The following is a 17,849-nucleotide window of genomic DNA, read 5'->3' on the forward strand; positions in this document are numbered from 1 at the left end:
GTAACTGGATTATTTCAAAATCATATTTCATTTGGCTCAGTGCATGAACAAGCAATGACTATTGAATGGGAATGTTAAAATGGAAATTGAGTGTCCACAGTTTAATTAAATATATCATAAACTCTAATAGATTTGTACAAAACAGAATAGTAATACTATTTCTATAGGTATTCTTTGGGGCACTTGTAACAATTGAAGGATGGTTTACATTAACAAATACAGAGAATGTCAGGAAAATATTTAACATAGGTTGTCATCAGTATCTACTATTTCAGATATTGAATAATAAAAAAAGCTTATGAATTGATTTCAGTAGTACTGAATGTCACTAGAGTGATATATCTTAATCTAAGCAGGCTCCCCCATCATTTTGGGCTTTCATAAACTAATGAGAAGTACATTCAAAATATCTGGCAGTCATTAAGCTCAGATTAGCAGTATTGTGTAAATGTCCCATAATTATGCATATGTATTCAAGAATAAAAAAGGCACACGGTGGCTCAGTGGGTTAGGACACTGAGCTTGTTGATCAGAAGGTCGGCAGTTTGGCGGGTCAAATCCTGAGTGCCGCATAACAGAGTGAGCGCCTGTTACTCGTCCCAGCTTCTGCCAACCTAGCAGTTCAAAAGAATGTAAAAAATGCAAGTAGAAAAATAGGGACCACTAGGGTGGGAAGGTAACAGTGTTCAGTGTGCCTTTGGCGTCTAGTCATGCCGGCCACATGACCACAGAGACATCCTCTGACAAACGCTGGCTTTTCGGCTTTGAAACAGAGATGAGCACCGGCCCCTAGAGTTGGAAATGACTAGCACGCATGTGCGGGGGAACCCTTACCTTTACCTTTTTATTCAAGGATATGTGGGTTGAGTATAGATGGAAGATTAATTCCTCAATTTCTTAATAATTTAGTCATCTTTAACATTGAAGTTTCAGTGTCCTCTGTCAATCTATACACTAGTAAAACCCCATCAATAAATCCCCTTTAACTGCAGGGCAAAACCTTTTGATCCAAGATATCTCAAATGGGCTAAAGTATAGAATGCATCTAAAAATCCCAGACTCCTGACTCCCATGGAACTGAAATTTGGCAAATTTCATAAAACATTTTATGATGTAAACATTGTAATACAGTTTATGATATAATACTAATGTCACAAAACATTTTCTGTGCTGAGGTTTGACTGTGCTGTACACTTCAAAACGGGCTTCTTTCAAGGCACCTCTCTGAATATCTCCCAATGGATTGTTAGATATAAGTATGTGCTATTAAACATGTTGAAAGAAAACATTTGTCTCATAAATATCGATTTTTTAATCTGTTTTTTTTTTGCTGTTTATGAGGTTAATCATACTGTGACTATTTTAACTTTTGCTATACTTTGATATATGTAGTAAGTTGCTGAGAGTTGTCTGTGAGGTGTACGTTTAATAAATAAATATCATTAAAGCAATGTATTTTCATAATAAATTTGGATGGCCTGTTCAAAACAAATGTCTTAATCTTAGCTAGAGAAAGTCTACGACCCCAAAAATGAAGAGGATGATATGATAGAAATGGAAGAAGAGAGGCTGCGAATGAGAGAACATGTCATGAATGAGGTAAGGTTTAAGGGCACACATTTTACAAATAACTTAGCAAACTTCTTCTGTTGCAGGTATGGCAGCGGAACCTGCATCTAGTCCACAGGATAATTTATGTGGAGCCCATCATTGCTTCCAACCCATATTTCACACGTAAAATTTTTTAACAAGTAAATAAGATACCTTCTGATAGCTCCAGTTCTGTATTTATGACACTTTATTATGACTGTCTGACTGTTTCCATGAACCACTGGTTTGTGCATTATATTCATTCAAATTGTCAGGATTTTTAGACGGGGTAAAAAATAACAGGCATGATTTCGTTCCTACATGAATACAGAGTCCGTGTATGACAAAATCCTCATAGGCCGTGGCAGAATGCTGACCCTATTCTTCCCTTGAACTTTGTACAGGTAGATTGACAGGTCATTGCAACAAAAGTCTGCTCTGTAATTTTCCTCTTAATTCATATTCAGATTCTATATCTCCATGGTGGCGAACTTATGGCACAGGTGGCACGCAGAGCCCTCTCTGTGGGCACACGCACCGTTGCCCCAGTCCTAAGCCTTCAGCTGGGTTTTATAAAACCTTTTCACTTTAGGCCTCCGCCACTGTGCAAAAAATAAAAAAGGTTCAATCAATCAGTCAATTTCAACTTCTCGCGGGGAAAAAAAAGATCTTGCAAAGTTGGAATTGATTGAACTTTTTAGTCCCACCCAGTCTGCCGTTACCACTGCAGCCACGCCCACCCAATGGGGCATGCCCACCCAATTGGCCACACCCACCCAATAGGCCACACTCACCCGGCACCCAACGATACATAAGAGGGTTTTGGGTTGCAATTTGGGCACTCGGTCTCTAAAAGGTTCACCGTCACTGCTATATCTGTTTGCTTAGTTTTCAAACTGTCGGGCACCTTTGCGTATGGATCTGGAAAGTGCACACAGATTTTTAGTTTTGTGGACCATCCCAGGACATTGCAAAAAAAAAAAAAAACCACATCGTGCAAGCACACCAAGGAGCAAAAGAGGAGAAACAGCTTCTTAGAATAATACAAAGATATTTGTCTGTATTTGGGGCAGTTCTTACTGTAGAGATAGGCATTCAGTGAGATTTAAAGAACTGAATATTAAAAACAGATGTATAAATATGCATTTCAGTAGTGGACTTATTTTCCAAATGTTTCTGAAGATGCCTGTTTCAGAGCTTTCCTGACCCCACCCCAATACAGTGTAACTTTATTACTACATGTCTGTCTATCCTTATATGGCTAGCTTTATTACATAGTTAGCTGTTGAATATCTACTAAAATTGTGCAATGAATAATTGTTTATGAACAGATTGCCTTGGGATGGGAACGTTTGTGTGAATCCAACTTTATTTTTAATCAATAGGAATGCTATTCCAGCTAGTGTTAGGTTGGCATGGTGGTTTTCTTTACCACTTTTTACAGTAAGTATATTTAAAGCTATAAAATTATTAAAACTTCTACCTTTCCTGCAGACTGTTGGACGACCAGCCTATTGTCATTGCGAAAACCAGCTTCCCGATGAACGATTTTTCTATCACATTCACCATTATTATGCAAATTTGATATTTTTGGTTTGGCTATGTGAGGGGGGGGGAAGAGTTGTCTTGTTTTGCTACTTAACAAGAAAAATATTGAATTTTCACATGCTATTGATACTTGAGTAATTCTAAATGTTACAGATAAACTGCACGTATGACATCAGGATGGAAATATTTGCAGCACCCCATGAGATGAGATTAATTTGTGTTTTGCTCCTTGGGCACTTATCAGTTATTCCCATCCCTATTCCCATTACGTTTTATGCAATGTAACTGATCCTAGCTTGTTTTATTGTGTACCAAAATACGGATTTTCTTAAGTAGGGTAGCACTAACCAATTACTTCTGTCACAACTTTTCTGCAATCTCGTTTGCTTTTGTTTTAAGGACTGCAAATACATTCTATAGCCTAAACTCTGTATATGTGTGTATATATATATATATATATATATATATATATATATATATATATATATATATATATATATATATATATATTTATTTATTTATTTATTTATTTGCTTCTCTTTTAAAAGGTTGACGTTAACAAAGACCGGTTAATCACCTTGGAAGAGTTCATGAGAATTACAGAGAAAAGAGAGTTTTCGGAGCCAGAAAGCTGGGAGGTACAAATGTCACTTTTGAACTAAGACTGATTGTAGTGATCAGCAAATGGCCCAACTGTTTTGAACTTTTAACCATCTCTCTGTTTCTTCTTTTGTATTTATCTGTCATTATTAACGACATTATAAAAAAAAAATCTGAACAGTGAGTCTGAGGACACTGGGCATAATTCTCTCTGTGGAGCAACTTCATTGTTTGAAACCGAATGAGCATGCCCATTATGGCCACAGAATTTGAGCAAAGGAGTATCTTAAAGTTGGAAGCAAGAGAGAATTGTTTCACCTGTCTTTTCCTACAACGTGTATACATTTTATCCCAAAGTTGTAATGCTGCTATGTGTGGAAATTTCTCTCCTTACAATAATAGTCCATAGTTGCAAAGGAACCTTAAGAGCTTAAGAGCTTCTATTTTATTTCAGGGTACTCAAGGGAAATCATGGGGGGTATGAAAACTATGTCTGTGGATAACCATATATTTTCTGGACTCAACTTCATCCAAGGAAAAAGCCAAGTATAGTAGACATAGTTCAGCTTTGTTATTGTGAGGAAGTGCAAACTGTTTTAGAAGCAGCTCAGAAGATGCTCAGACTTAGCTATGTCTATTGTTGGCAGGTGGTCTCTGTTGGGATTTTCTCTCTGATGTGGTAGACGTCAGTTCTTCTCCCTTTAATGAGGAGGAGGTTGACTGCAGTTTGCTTTTTAAGTTTACTCCAAAGGCAAATTACTTCCAGGAGTGTACACGGAATAGGGAAATGTGAAGCTGATGGAACAGTAAGGGCAATGTTGAGAAATTGTAGTCCTGCCTTTACTTGGGAGGAATGTTAGAGCGCTCTAAAAGCACAATTTCTCCTTATCCAAATGTAAGCAATCATCAAATATCTTAAATCTTGGGCACCGATACAGATATAGGTGAGTCTGAATTTTTCCCATTGAGCTTTCTTTTAAGGAGTTAAGTTTTGTTGTTCTTGTTTTTTTTGAGACTCTGGACCAGCAGGAGGTCTTCACTGAAGAAGAGCTGAAGCAATTTGAAAGTCACATTTTCCAACAAGAAGATGAATTGCAAAAGAAGGCATTAGAACTTCAGAAAAAGAGGGAAGAGCTAGAACAGCAACAAGACTTCCTTCAGGCTCAGAAACAAGAACTTGAAATGGTACAACTAGTTGCAAGCTTTCCTTTGCTTGTTTGGAAGCTAGTTCATTTTGCTTTCAGTAAGAAAGACATAGAGCATCACAACTATGCGGTGATGTACAGTGCCTATATAGGTAGTCCTCAACTTATGACCACAACTGAGCCCAAAGCTAAGTGAGAAATTTGTTAAGTGAGTTTTGCCCCATCTCACTTCACATTTCTTAAGTGAATCACTGCAGTTAGTAAGCTAGTCACACAGTTGTTAAGTGAATCTAGCTTCCCCATTGACATGGCTTATCAAAACGTCGCAAAAGGGGATCACGTGACCCCGGGACACTGCAACCTTCATAAATATGAACCAATTGCCAAGAATCCAAATTCTGATCATGCGACCATGGGGACGCTGCAACAGTCATGTGAAAAATGATCATAAGTCACTTTTTCCAGTGCTGTTGTAACTTTGAGTGGTCACTAAATGAACTAAGTCGAGGATTTCCTGCACTGCCTATATGGCAGACATGTCAAACACAAGGCCTGGGGGCCGGATCCGGCCCGCGAAGTGGTTTCATGTGGCCCGCGAAGCCATCCTGGAAACAGTGAGGGAATGGCCCCCACTGCCTTAGCCCTGGCCCAGAGACCCTCCTTCTGCCAGAGACCCTCAGATCTGTCCCACTCCTGCTGGCCATGCCCACCCAGTAGGCCATACACACTCTAGCCATGCCCACCCAGTAGGCCACACCCACCCAGCCCTTTGAGGGCACCGCAATGCTGATGCGGCCCTCAATGAAATTGAGTTTCACACCCCTGTATATGGGATGGGCTCACTAGTACTGGAGAGACCAAAAGGGCCAGCTCTTTTGATGGGCAAAGTGAATGTCAGATCCTTGGCAGTAACTTCATTTAAAGCACAGGTGGGGAAAGACGTCCCTTTTATGTCTTGTGGACTTCAGCTCCCAGAATCCATGAGCTAGCCATGCTGGCTGAGGAATCCTGGGAATTGAAGTCCACAAGTCATAAAGCGGCCATTGTTCCCCACCTCTGACCTAAAGCAAGATTCTTATAGAGTCTCTTTGTTTAAAAAATGTATTTAAAAGGGAAGCTGAAGAGATTATAAAAATTTCTACAACTGGATTACTTTTGTTTTAGACTCTTTTATTACGTTGTAGGACATAAACTTCCCCCATGTTTAGTGCCCTTCCTCTGAACTGTCTGTCTTTTAACCAGTTCACTAGAGAATGTGCAGTTGTCTATTAGTGTTTTACGACCACCTAAATCCTCAGGCTGTGCTAGGTGTTATGAGTTAATTAGTTTAGTATGTGGTTATTTTGTCCCTTCTGGTACTTTTTGCTTTATTTGCCAAAATAATGTGGTTGGTTTTGAACACTGAGTTCAGGAAAGAGGTGTCCTCTTGTAACTCTGCCCTGTGTGTTTGTGATATGTTTCAGTTTAAGTTCCTGCTTGGTCCATCAAAATTGCAGATTCCGGCTTCTTTTAACTGAAGAATCTGGCTTAGCATGGCAAGAAAGACCAGAAACATAAATGCCAGTTTATTATTAGAAATGAAAATTTTGAGACCTTGCTTTAAATGTTCTCCATCTTGTTACATGTAAATTAACTGTTTTACAGGCTTTTAAACAAATGCAACAGAAGAAGTTACAGCAAGGGCATCCCCCTTCAGGTCCAGGTGGAGAACTGAAATTTCAGCCATGTAAGTAACTTTTCTTCCTCCTGCTCTGTTTTTCTTCAATTGGTTGCCTTTTACTTGCCTGCCTAGTAAAAACAAGATAGTAAAATTATCTGCCTTTCCTTTACCACAAGAGTATACAGGCAGCCCTCGACCGATGACTATAATGCAGGGGTCTTCAAACTTGGCCCTTTTATGACTTGTGGACTTCAATTCCCAGAATTCCTCAGCCAGGCATGCTCGCTGAGGAATTCTGGGAGTTGAAGTCCACAAGTCATAAAAGGGCCAAGTTTGAAGACCCCTGCTATAATGAAACCCTGGCCATTACAGTCAGAAATCATAACAGCCATGAAGTGAAACGCAAATGTGACCTCACTTAATGACCTCCTCATCCCTGCCTTCCCCAATGTGGTCATTAAGAGGGGCATGTGCTCGCACAGGGCCCCTGGGAGACCTAATGCAGGCTCTGCCCGGGGCCTGCCCCACAGCCTGAGCACCTGTGCTTTGCATCCCTGAAGGCCTTGGACCTGCTTCCTGCCAGAACCCCACATTCCTTCCCCCCCACACCAATTACTTAGTTACCTTTTACTAGAAATTTCCTCCAGGAATTTTTGGAGCTCATGTTGAGAAGGAGAGCAAGCTGCTCCATCCCTCGGCGTCCACAGGTTATATGGCTGTGTGTCCTACCAGCGAGCATCATGTTCAAAGCTTCTACCATTATATCAGAATAATATGTCAAATAATAATGTGTATTATATATTTTGTGCAATATTTTATATGTAGATGAAATATTCTGTTCCCTTATGCAAATACTGTTTGTACTTGGACTTTTTCAAAAACATTACTTAATGAGTTTTTGAGCTTTGTATTATGAAACAATTAACATTTTTTTAAAAAAAATTTTTTGTGTTACAGCTGTGTCACAATTAGATGGAAATGTGCAAAATCATCCAGTGAGCAGCAATCAGCCGTTAGCGCCAGGAAATATACCAGTGCAAGAAGCAGCTGCTAGATCGGATCATGTCCAGTCTCATCCTTAACCAGTTGTGCCTTGGTTTATACACATTTTGGGGGTGGGTGGGTGAAATAATCAGAGACTAAAAAGAAATGTGAAAAGAAGGATAATTTTAAGTTTCGTTTCACCTGTGGGATTCATATAGGCTTAAAAATCCAAATTCAGTGTGTAGATCTTCAAAGGCACAAATGATATAATACAGGATCCTAAAGTTGTGGATATTCTAGTTTTGTCATTACACATAGGTAGACAAAAGGATATCGTAACTTTTTCCCTGCAGAGTCTTCTTTTTGTCTGAGGTATAATTTGGCTTCCTATCATTTATGCTTTTGAAAATCTTTTTCCTTTTTCTCCTTTAAATCATCTATAGAGATATTGTAAAGAAGAAAGTCTAAGATGAGTAAAACCCCTTAAATTTCTCGAAGTTCTCCATTGGCAATGGGTTTGAAGTTGGAGAAGTTTAGAACTGGTCTAAACAAGAGACAACACCTCCCACCCCCATTTCAGTTCATGATAGTATATTCTTAAAAGTGCCAACACCTTAGAGCTGTAATTTCATGGCTATGGATGAATGAGTTGTAACAATTCCTTTGGTTTTCAATATCCATTGAAAAGAAACATCTGTGATCCAATTTCAGAAAATTCTAATTTTTTAAAAGAAGTGTAATTGCAGCATAGAGCCATGGGAAACAGTGAATGTATCTTCTGTTTTTATAAAAGCATATGAATACCAATGTGAAAATTCTTTACACTGAAATACTGTGCTTGAAGTGCATTGACTTAGCCATCTTTATTGTTGCTAACTAAATGCAGTTCATCGCTGCATTTTGGCTGCAAAGAGGATACTTTTCTTCCTTTTGTAACATGCCAGTTGCATTTATCTCTCTACGAACTACGAAAGGAAGCTCTTTAGAAGCAGAAATATTTTTAGAATTAAGAAAGACCTTGCATTGTTTTTTCATCACAAAAGAGCCATTTCAAAATCATCAGTGAGTTTCCAACAATGTTTGTCAGAAACTGCATTTTGAATGTTATTGAAATACTCAATCACATTACATTATTTGAGAGGACTACAAATATAAAAGGCATGCATACAAACATTCTCCATCATTTTAACACGAATAGAAATGTCCTGACCCTTACAGTTCAAATCCAACTCATTCTTTCAGGTGGTAAATGCATCCACTCCTCCATTATATTAACTTTGATTTTGATGCAAGTACTGTTGATCTAATGAGAAATGTTTGCTGGTCTAAATTCTCACTTCGTAATAAGACTTAAATTCCAAATTATTTTCTGAAGGTAACATTTCTCTCTGACTGAAGAAAAAGGGGGATGATTAAAAAATAAGAACACAAAGCCATCACTGAAGAATTATAATTACTTTTATTTCCAGGAAATGGAACATAATGTATAATTATTTATATAGGTGGTTTTTTTAAAAAAAATAGTTTTTGTATATAACAAAATGAAAAACACCCTCTTTTCAGTAGAAAAATTAAAAGGGTCCCTTGTTAATACTGATTTTGACCTCCAAATGGATTAAATTCTCTTTTATAAAACAATTTTAACTATTAGAAACCATGTCCTTCCCTGAGCGATCCTTTCAAGCTTTACATTACACAGAACTAGGAAGTTTCCCATTTTGGATCTTATTAAGGACCATGTGACTCCAAGTAGATACTTTGAAGATCCTGTGGAAATTCTCTCTCTCTCTTAGATTAAATGGAATATGTGGGCTCTACCCTATTCAGTATTTTCCTTCAATCTCACTTACCCAAGGCTGTAATTGAACCCAATGGAAAAATGTGCCAAAAGCAGAATGTAAAGTAGAGGCTCTATAAAATAGTAAGTTCTCACAACTCGCCTCTTACAGTTGGAAAGATAATATTGGATATTTTTTTTAATGCAGTCAGCCTATTGTTAGGCTTGTGAATGGAGTTTGTTCCCCTTTTTTAACCCAGCTGGATACTTCTCTATTTGCTATGTGTAGTTCTAGGATACATTGCATGGCATAGGGCAGCCAAATGGAAGGAACCACTGGGAACCCCTTGTTGAATGAATTCTTATTTGGATTATGCAGCTGTAGCCCAAAAGAGTATTCATGGCTTAGTTCTTATTTATTTCTTATACCGAAGACCCAACTAGCCAATCAACAGAAACTTCCACAGAAAGTTTTCTGTTTTCTAGAGTAAACATCTTCAACACATATTGTGAACCTTTCTTGTGGGTTACAAATATGACCTGTAAAAAGGTATCTTCTGTGTTTTATTTGCAGCCGTGCACATGTTTATAGCTCCATTAATACACTGTCCTTTAATTTTATGTGGTATTCATCCCTTTGTTTTAGATTATAAATATAATCAAAGAATTGGATAGTGCGGAATCCAATTCCAGTTATTGTCTTTTTTCAGTTTGCTTCAAAAATGTTCAGATTACCAATGTCTTGTTTTAAATGTCCTATTCCGTACCAAGTAAAATTTGCAAAGAGAGATGGAGTATGATCACCCACAGAGGCCACTGAAATTATTCATAGCACCAGGGAAGCTGACAAATGGGAATGGGATGATGTTTGCCCTGACTATTAAATCAGTTGGAATCTTAGAAGTACTGGGTATAGTTTGAGGGGCTGGTTATAAGGGAAAGTAACTTTCACAGCACAATTTCAAACTGCATACTTTTCCACCCAATTATTGTTAACTGGAATTTGATAGCGGTGGAATTTAGAGTTGAGAAGAGGGGAAGGCCATGAGTTTGAATTATCTACGGGAAGATTTGGCAGTTGCCAAATTGTCTCCTCTTCCAGGCTCCTCATCCCAAAATCACCCATCCAATCACCTGAGCAAAAAAGGAACTGTGAAAATCACTATCCCATTTGCCTTCCCTCAGGAGGGAGCCCCTGGCATTTCAGTTCATAAATGCATTGCAAGATAAGTTATATTCATTTCTTAAAGCAATTTGTGTTCAGGTGGTACATTTCTGGTAGTTGCCAATTTATCACGGAAGTAATTGGATTATTATCAGCTTTCCTTTTCCTTGCACAACTTCATCTTGAACCTTATCAGGACAAGTGTACCTTGGATGTAAAGAATGGCAAAGTTGTACATATCCATATGCTCTCAAGTGCAATATTTGTAAGAAGAATGTTGTTCCACTTGTGCTTTGTATAATTTTTAATCAGATTAAATTGAATTCAAACTCAGTTTCTTTGGTTACTGCTTCCAACTTTTTCTTCTGGTGGCTTTGAATGGAAAAAAAAACCTATCAAAACCATCTAGAGATCATAAATAAGACTTTAAAATAGTGGCATGTTAACTGTCAGTACAACCTATTTCTTAAATTTCTACAGTGCCTCCCTTTTCATACTGGTAATAATGGTTAGATGGTGCTTTAACATTGGATGAAATTGGATGAAATTAAAACATACATATACAAAGCTGCAGTCATACTCTGGAACTTTGCCCAATTTTGATCCCAAACTTAGGATAATTCTCTGCTCTGCTCTGCTCTGCTCTAGCAAATCTTGCAAAATAACTACAATCATGTTTAACTAAATTGAGTGATTTATGAAATGAGTTTGTTAGAAATAACTATGGACAACTTACTCCTTTTTTAAAAAAAAAGCTTCTCTAATTCCAGGAATTATAAAAAATTTTGAAATCCTATAACCTTCATCCTTAAAACAGACTAATTACCAAATTCAATTGGAAAACAGGCCTTTTGCTAGCAGCATTTGAGTATTTTGAAAATGTTTTCAGTCAATTCGTTCTCCATATTTCCCATCAGCATTTAAAATACACTTAACCTAACTTGGCTGTTTCAGTGTTTCGAATCTATTTCCTACTGAAATATTTTAAGAAAGCGTAATTAACTTTTCTTAATTTTTGACCATCTGAAATAAATCCTAACATCCCGCTTGACTTTTTTCTCTCTCCCTTTGAATTTCTCCCTAAATGCAAACAGCCTTGGATTAATTTGTTTAGTTAGCCCTTTCCCCGTGCAGTTCAGCAAGATGCCACAGAGTTGGAGCATCTTCTTCTGCATCCTTGCAGAGGGGAAGAAAAGAAAATATCCCATCATGCTCAGTTGGTTCAAAGCAGGATAATAGAGGTAGAAGATCAATGGTCATTTGTACAGCAAGATATTAACCTCTACCTCCCCCCAATTGGGGAATTTTTCATACAAGGATTTTATTAATCTTATTCCTAAATGTTTATTCTTAACTTCCATTTATTCCCCTCTAGCCAACCTTCGTTTTTCCATACTGCCCAAACAAAATACCTCAAAGAGGGAAAGTCTTTAGGCTAGTAGAAGTAAAACCTCTCCATCTTGAAGTGCTCAGGAAAGATGTCTGTTGGGAGTTTGGGGTCTTATGGCATCAACACCCTCTTATTCTTGTCAATTTGCTTGGTTTGATTCATGTAAATACTGCTGTTCCAGAGTTTTTCTTAAATACTATTATAATGATAACTTTATTGTCACTTTGAATGTACACCAATCGGCATACATCAAAATGAAATTTCGTTGCGTACAGCTCTCAAAGGGTCACCACCTCCAATATATACTCCTTGTTCGGGGCCCGCTCAAATTTCACATTGTCCATTTTAGTCTCTAGGGAGTGAACAATGGCAAACGGGACAGATGGAAATGGGGCTCCATTTGGATTAGCCCTCAGGTTAGCTTGTATTCTTTCCTTTTTCTGATCCTGACTCTTCCACCTTTTCCTTAAAGAGGCCTTGCTTCTTTTCACCCCTGGAGCACACTGCTGCCGCCACCAAGTCCTCCAAAAGCCTCTCTCTCTTCCTCTGGGCCTGCCGACAGCCTCATCCAGTTCCTTCGCTCCATACGCTCCAGGTCCTCTCCTCCTCTGCCTCCTCTGGAAACAGCCCTTAGTTCCACCATGTTGCTCAAACACATTAAAATCTTCCTGATCATGTGGCCTATAGCCCTTACTATCCCTCCCAAAACTATTCGCCTTCAAGAGCCAATGCAGCCGCAGCCATTCCAGGCGCCGCCATCTTAGATATTATCCAGAGTAGGTAGCAGAATGTAGTTTTTTCCACATAAATGTTTTAGTCTTGTTTCATCAAGTCATTGTTATATTTTGTGAGCTATCAAATTAGCAGGAATACAAACTTTTGAATGAAAGGGGTAACAGAATAAGATTCACCATTTATTACATGAATGTCTTCTGCATGCAAATCCATTTAGCTGGCACATAGACATTCTGGACAATTTTTCCCTGTTTGGTATCATTCTGCATGTTAAAGAGTTTATGCAATTACAATTTTGAAAAGAAACTTTATTAAATACTGCCATCAAGGGTCTTTAACACTCCTCAGTACTTCTGGTGTTAATTCTAAGGTTCTGGCCTATTCCATTCTGTTCCAGCTTTTATTTTACATGTAGTTTACGGCAGTGCTTTTTTTGTTAAAAAAAAAGGTGCCGGAACTCACGTCATACAATCTGCCTTGCTTACCGTACAAGGTTCCATCCAAAAAAGGTGCCGGAACTCTGTTCTGGGCGTTCTATGACAAAAAAAGCCCTGGTTTACGGATAAAAAATGGATTCACAATGGGAACTATTCAGATCAAAAATGCAGGTAATTGTCATACTATTCTTCCTTACATACCCTAGGTATTTTTTGAGGAACTTCCCCGTGCTCCTGTAGGAAAAGGCCTGGTTTCAAAATACACTTTGGTTTGCCCTTTTCTTTTTTACTATCCATAATCCTTGCCATCCCTTACTGAAAGAGAGGTATTCTGTACAATGATCATAGAAAGATACAATTCCTCCATTCATCAGAATTCCTTGGCCTCAGCAGTTGCAGAGACATGCAACAAAGCATGCTGTCAAATAAGAACAATTCATGGAGGGTTACAAGCAAATAAAGACAAACTGTGACAAAATACAGAGATAAAATGATCCAATAAAACATCGATGAGGTGTCAGGCTCCACCTTAAAGGCCATATGAAAGTGTTTCATTTTTGACACTTGTGAAATAATGTCAAGGTAGAATCCGCAAACCAGGTTTCTAAGAGATTATATCAAGGGTAGGCAACCATGGCTCTTTTATGACTCCTGGGCTTCAACTCCCAGAATTCCTAAGCCAGCCTAGCTCAGGAATTCTGGGAGTTGAAGTCCGCGAGTCATAAAAGAGCCAAGGTTGCCTACCCCTGTGCTATACCATTCCGGACAAATGGCTGTTCAATCTCTTCTTTAAAAACCTCCACTGATGGAGAACCCACACTGCCTAGAGCACAGGTCTGCAACCCGCGGCTCCGGAGCCACATGCGGCTCTTTCAGCTGTCTCCTGCGGCTCCCAGTCCTCTGCCATCTGCAGTCCAAAAAAAAAGTGGGACTAAAAAAGTTCAACCAATCAATTCAAATATGCAGGGTAGGTGCATATCTCGCCTTGTCTCCACTCTTTAGTCAAACCCTGTTCTGCACATGTGTGCATGTACGCGCATGCGCACACATTTTTTTCAGCTCCCAGTTTTTCCTTTTGTGAGGGAACCGGTTCCTAGTGGCTCTTTCATTGTTTCAGGTTGCTGACCCCTGGCCTAGAGGTAAGCCATTCCACTTGTTCCCACGGACAGGAAATTTCAGTATATTAAATGTTTTCTAATCTAATGAAATGCAAGTTTTTTTGTGTTTTTAAAAATTTGATAGGAGTCTCTGTTAGCAGTCTTCCAACTTAAAATAGAACTAAAAAAAACTTCCAGACTCCGAGTGTGTACTATTGGTCCTCCTTTACTTAAGCAGGTGCCTCAGCATGCTTCCTTGAGACTCTTAAAACAGTATCAGGTTAATTATTTTCCTTCCCAGTTTTTCAGGAACTGAAAAAACATTATTGGAAGATCAGAAGGGAAAATGAAAGTTTCCCGGACAAAGATCATTGGCCTGCCTCGCAGGTAAAAAAAAAAAAAGACTTCGTCGTTCAGGCAAAGGATATAAAGAGCTGTGCAAGGGTGGATTCCGGTTACTCTTTAAAAAAATGATAGTCCGGATTGAGAAATTAAAAAGAAAAAAGGGCAATGGCGACTCACTTTGATCTCCGGCTAAGAAAACTGCCTGGATGTGTCCACGTAAACTGCCAGGAGACAAGCTCCGTTCGAAGGCGACTTTATCTTTTATTTAGCCTCTGGGCATGTCTCGGCTCTGTTCCTGGACCAGCAGGTAAGGAAGCAAAAACTAAGCGCTAAACCCGGCTGTATATATCCAAGGTGGTGGGCAGGCAGGTGGCAGGGGCGAGGATCATGGAAGTGTTTGAGTGGCGGCGAGGCGAGGGCGCCTCAAGGGCAAATGCAATAGAAGTCGTGCGGGAAAAATGTTGAGACTTGGCTGCGGGGTGGGGGGGTGGGGGTGGGAGGACGGGGGGGGGGCGGCTGTTTGAGGAGAAACGGGGCCGACCGCGCAAGGCAAGTGGACACAGGTGGATCTCTGGCGCGGAGCTACCTGCCCTCTCCTCCAATGAGCGCTCCTCCATTTTGCAAAAATGCATTTCTCGCCCAGAGCAAAGGTGAATTCCTTAACTTGTTCCTCACAGGAAACGAGCCCTCTTATTCCTTAAACTCCGTGCTCTGGATCTCTGTATGAATTTGAAACGAGCTCAACTCAAGAGTAATAGCTTCATACTATTCAGTCTTTCTTTCTTTCTTTCTTTCTTTCTTTCTTTCTTTCTTTCTTTCTTTCTTTCTTTCTTTCTTTCTTTCTTTCTTTCTTTCTTTCTTTCTTTCTTTCTTTCTTTCTTTCTTTCTTTCTTTCTTTCTTTCTTTCTTTCTTTCTTTCTTTCTTTCTTTCTTTCTTTCTTTCTTTCTTTCTTTCTTTCTTTCTTTCTTTCTCCTGTAGTGTGTTTTCCCTTTAGTTGTTATTTGAATTGGATGTTAATGCAAATATTGTTTGAGAGGCTGAAAGGCAAAATAAAATACAAGATATGTAGAAAAATCAATAACCAATCCCATTTTTATTCAATTGCAATATAGCTGAACCAACTGTCTCCAAAGGAACTTGAAATTGAAAAAGGAAATGACATGTACATTGAATAAATTGTATCCTGATTCAATTGTCATTCTTTGGCAAAAGCATTCTAATTACACGTTGGATAGAGGTGTACTTCTGTGAGAAATGGCAATAACACAACACCACCAGCAAACTGAGATTTCAACCACAAGATCAAGGAAACATCTATAGTTGTACTGTGAAGCATAAGTTATTTGCCAGATATCCAGTCTACAATGTAGCTTTAACAGTAACAGGTACTTGTTATGAAAATTTAACAACTCTTCTTGCTTAGCAACAGAAATGTTGGGCTCAGTTGTGGCTGTAAGTTGAGGACTCTCTATACTTAAAGTATTATATTAAATAAATGGTCCTCTGGAAAGAGTACAGAGAAGAACAACAAAGATGATTGGGGGATTGGAGGCTAAAACATATAGGGAACGGCTGCTGGAATTGGGTATGTGTAGTTTAACGAAGAGAAGGGTGAGGGGTGACATGATAGTAGTGTTCCAATATCTCAGGAGCTGCCACAAAGAAGAGGGAGCCAAGCTATTCTCCAAAGCACCTGAAGGCAGGACAAGAAGCAACGGATGGAAACTAATCAAGGAGAGAAGCAACCTAGAACTAAGGAGGAACTTCCTGACAGTTAAAACAACTAACCAGTGGAACAACCTGCCTCCAGAAGCGGTGAATGCTCCAACACTGGAAATTTTTAAGAAGAGACTGGACAGCCATTTGTATGAAATGGTATAGGGTTTCCTGCCTTAGCAGGGGGTTGGACTAGATGACCTCCAAGGTCCCTTCCAACTTTACTATTATGATTATGATTTTGATTTATGCTCCTGATTTCTCAGCAGGGTTGACCTTGGTGATGTACAATTTTTACCTATAATTTTACAGTGGGCTAATGCCTCCTTAAGTAACACCAGCTGCCTGCAATTAGTGCAGGTTCGCATCCCACCAGGCTCAAGGTTGACTCAGCCTTCCATCCTTCCGAGGTAGGTAAAATGAGGACCCAGATTGTTGGGGGCAATTAAGCTGACTTTGTAATAATGCCGCTTGGGGTGTGTGTGAAAGCCCTAATAAGCAGGCATATACATAGAATGAAGGCTATTGCTAAGTTTGTTAAGCCGCCCTGAGTCTTCGGAGAAGGGCGGGATATAAATGGAATTAAAATAAAAATAAATTTCCAACCTCAATGACACCCAAATAGTGAAGTATAATGACACAACATAATCTCTGTCCTTTCATACTTGAATTGCAATTGCGCATCACAAAACACACACACACATTCTCCTCATACTGCAAATGCCTATGCTATCATATGCACTGCTGTTATTGAATTTCAACCAAGTGATGGAAACATAAAGAAAACTGAAGAATAAGCCACAACAACATGTATATGTTTGTTTTGTCTTGCTTATCACTTTTTTTGTTGATGTAGTCTTGTTTAGCTTTATTTTGCTTTTGCATATTTTCCTCTTTTTTTGGAGTTTGCATTTTGATCTTTTCAATAAAATAAAAATTGAGAAAAACAACAACAGAAAGGGTTGTTGTGCCCAGCTTAAACGGTCAGCCAAAGAGAGGGTTGCAGACATGATGAGGGAGGCCACACCCTTGACCTAGTTTTCTTATCTGGGCGGTGGTTAGATGATCTTGGTGGGGGCTCCCCAATTATTATGCCCCTGTCATGGACCGATCATCATCTCCTGCGGCTGGTCTTCCGTTTTGCCACCCCCCGCCGTGGGTGTGTGGAACCAGTTAGATGGTACCGCCCCAGACGCTTAATGGACCCCGCGAGATTCCAGGCAGCGCTGGGGTCCCCACCTGCCTCCCCCACTCACAGCTCGGCAGATGCCTTAGTGGAAGCTTGGGAAAGGGCAGCCACTGAGGCTCTTGACCGAGTTGTACCCTTGCGGCCCCTGACCCGATGCAGATCCCGTCGAGCTCCATGGTTCTCCGCGGAGCTCCGGGAGATGAAGCGCCGGAGACGGGGCCTAGAGAGCGGTTGGAGGTCCAGCCGATCCGAATCCGACCGATTGCGACTAAGAACCCATATTAGGTCTTATCTCGCTGCGATAAGGGTGGCGAGGTCTAATCACTTCGCTACCCTTATCGCGTCCGCAGATAATCGCCCGGCCGCTCTGTTTAGGGTGACTCGCTCCCTCCTTAATCAGGAGGCGAGGGAGGAACCCTTGCAGGGTCGTGCCGAGGAGTTTAACAATTATCTGTCGGACAAAATCACTC

General features: G+C 39.6%; 1 protein-coding gene across 1 annotated transcript in view; it reads left to right on the top strand.

Moving 5' to 3' along the window:
• Positions 1 to 10,802, top strand: part of NUCB2 (nucleobindin 2) — a 47,994-nt gene extending 37,192 nt beyond the window's left edge. Inside the window, exons 9-13 of the mRNA XM_081313647.1 lie at positions 1,507 to 1,599; positions 3,687 to 3,776; positions 4,753 to 4,923; positions 6,528 to 6,609; positions 7,501 to 10,802. Coding sequence (XP_081169773.1) covers positions 1,507 to 1,599; positions 3,687 to 3,776; positions 4,753 to 4,923; positions 6,528 to 6,609; positions 7,501 to 7,625 — 561 coding nt within the window. The 3' untranslated portion in view covers positions 7,626 to 10,802. The remainder of the gene's footprint in view (positions 1 to 1,506; positions 1,600 to 3,686; positions 3,777 to 4,752; positions 4,924 to 6,527; positions 6,610 to 7,500) is intronic.
• Positions 10,803 to 17,849: the final 7,047 nt, after the last annotated feature.

The sequence above is a fragment of the Vipera berus genome (assembly GCF_964194415.1).
Source record: "Vipera berus genome assembly, chromosome: 1".
NCBI classification, from domain to species: domain Eukaryota; kingdom Metazoa; phylum Chordata; class Lepidosauria; order Squamata; family Viperidae; genus Vipera; species Vipera berus.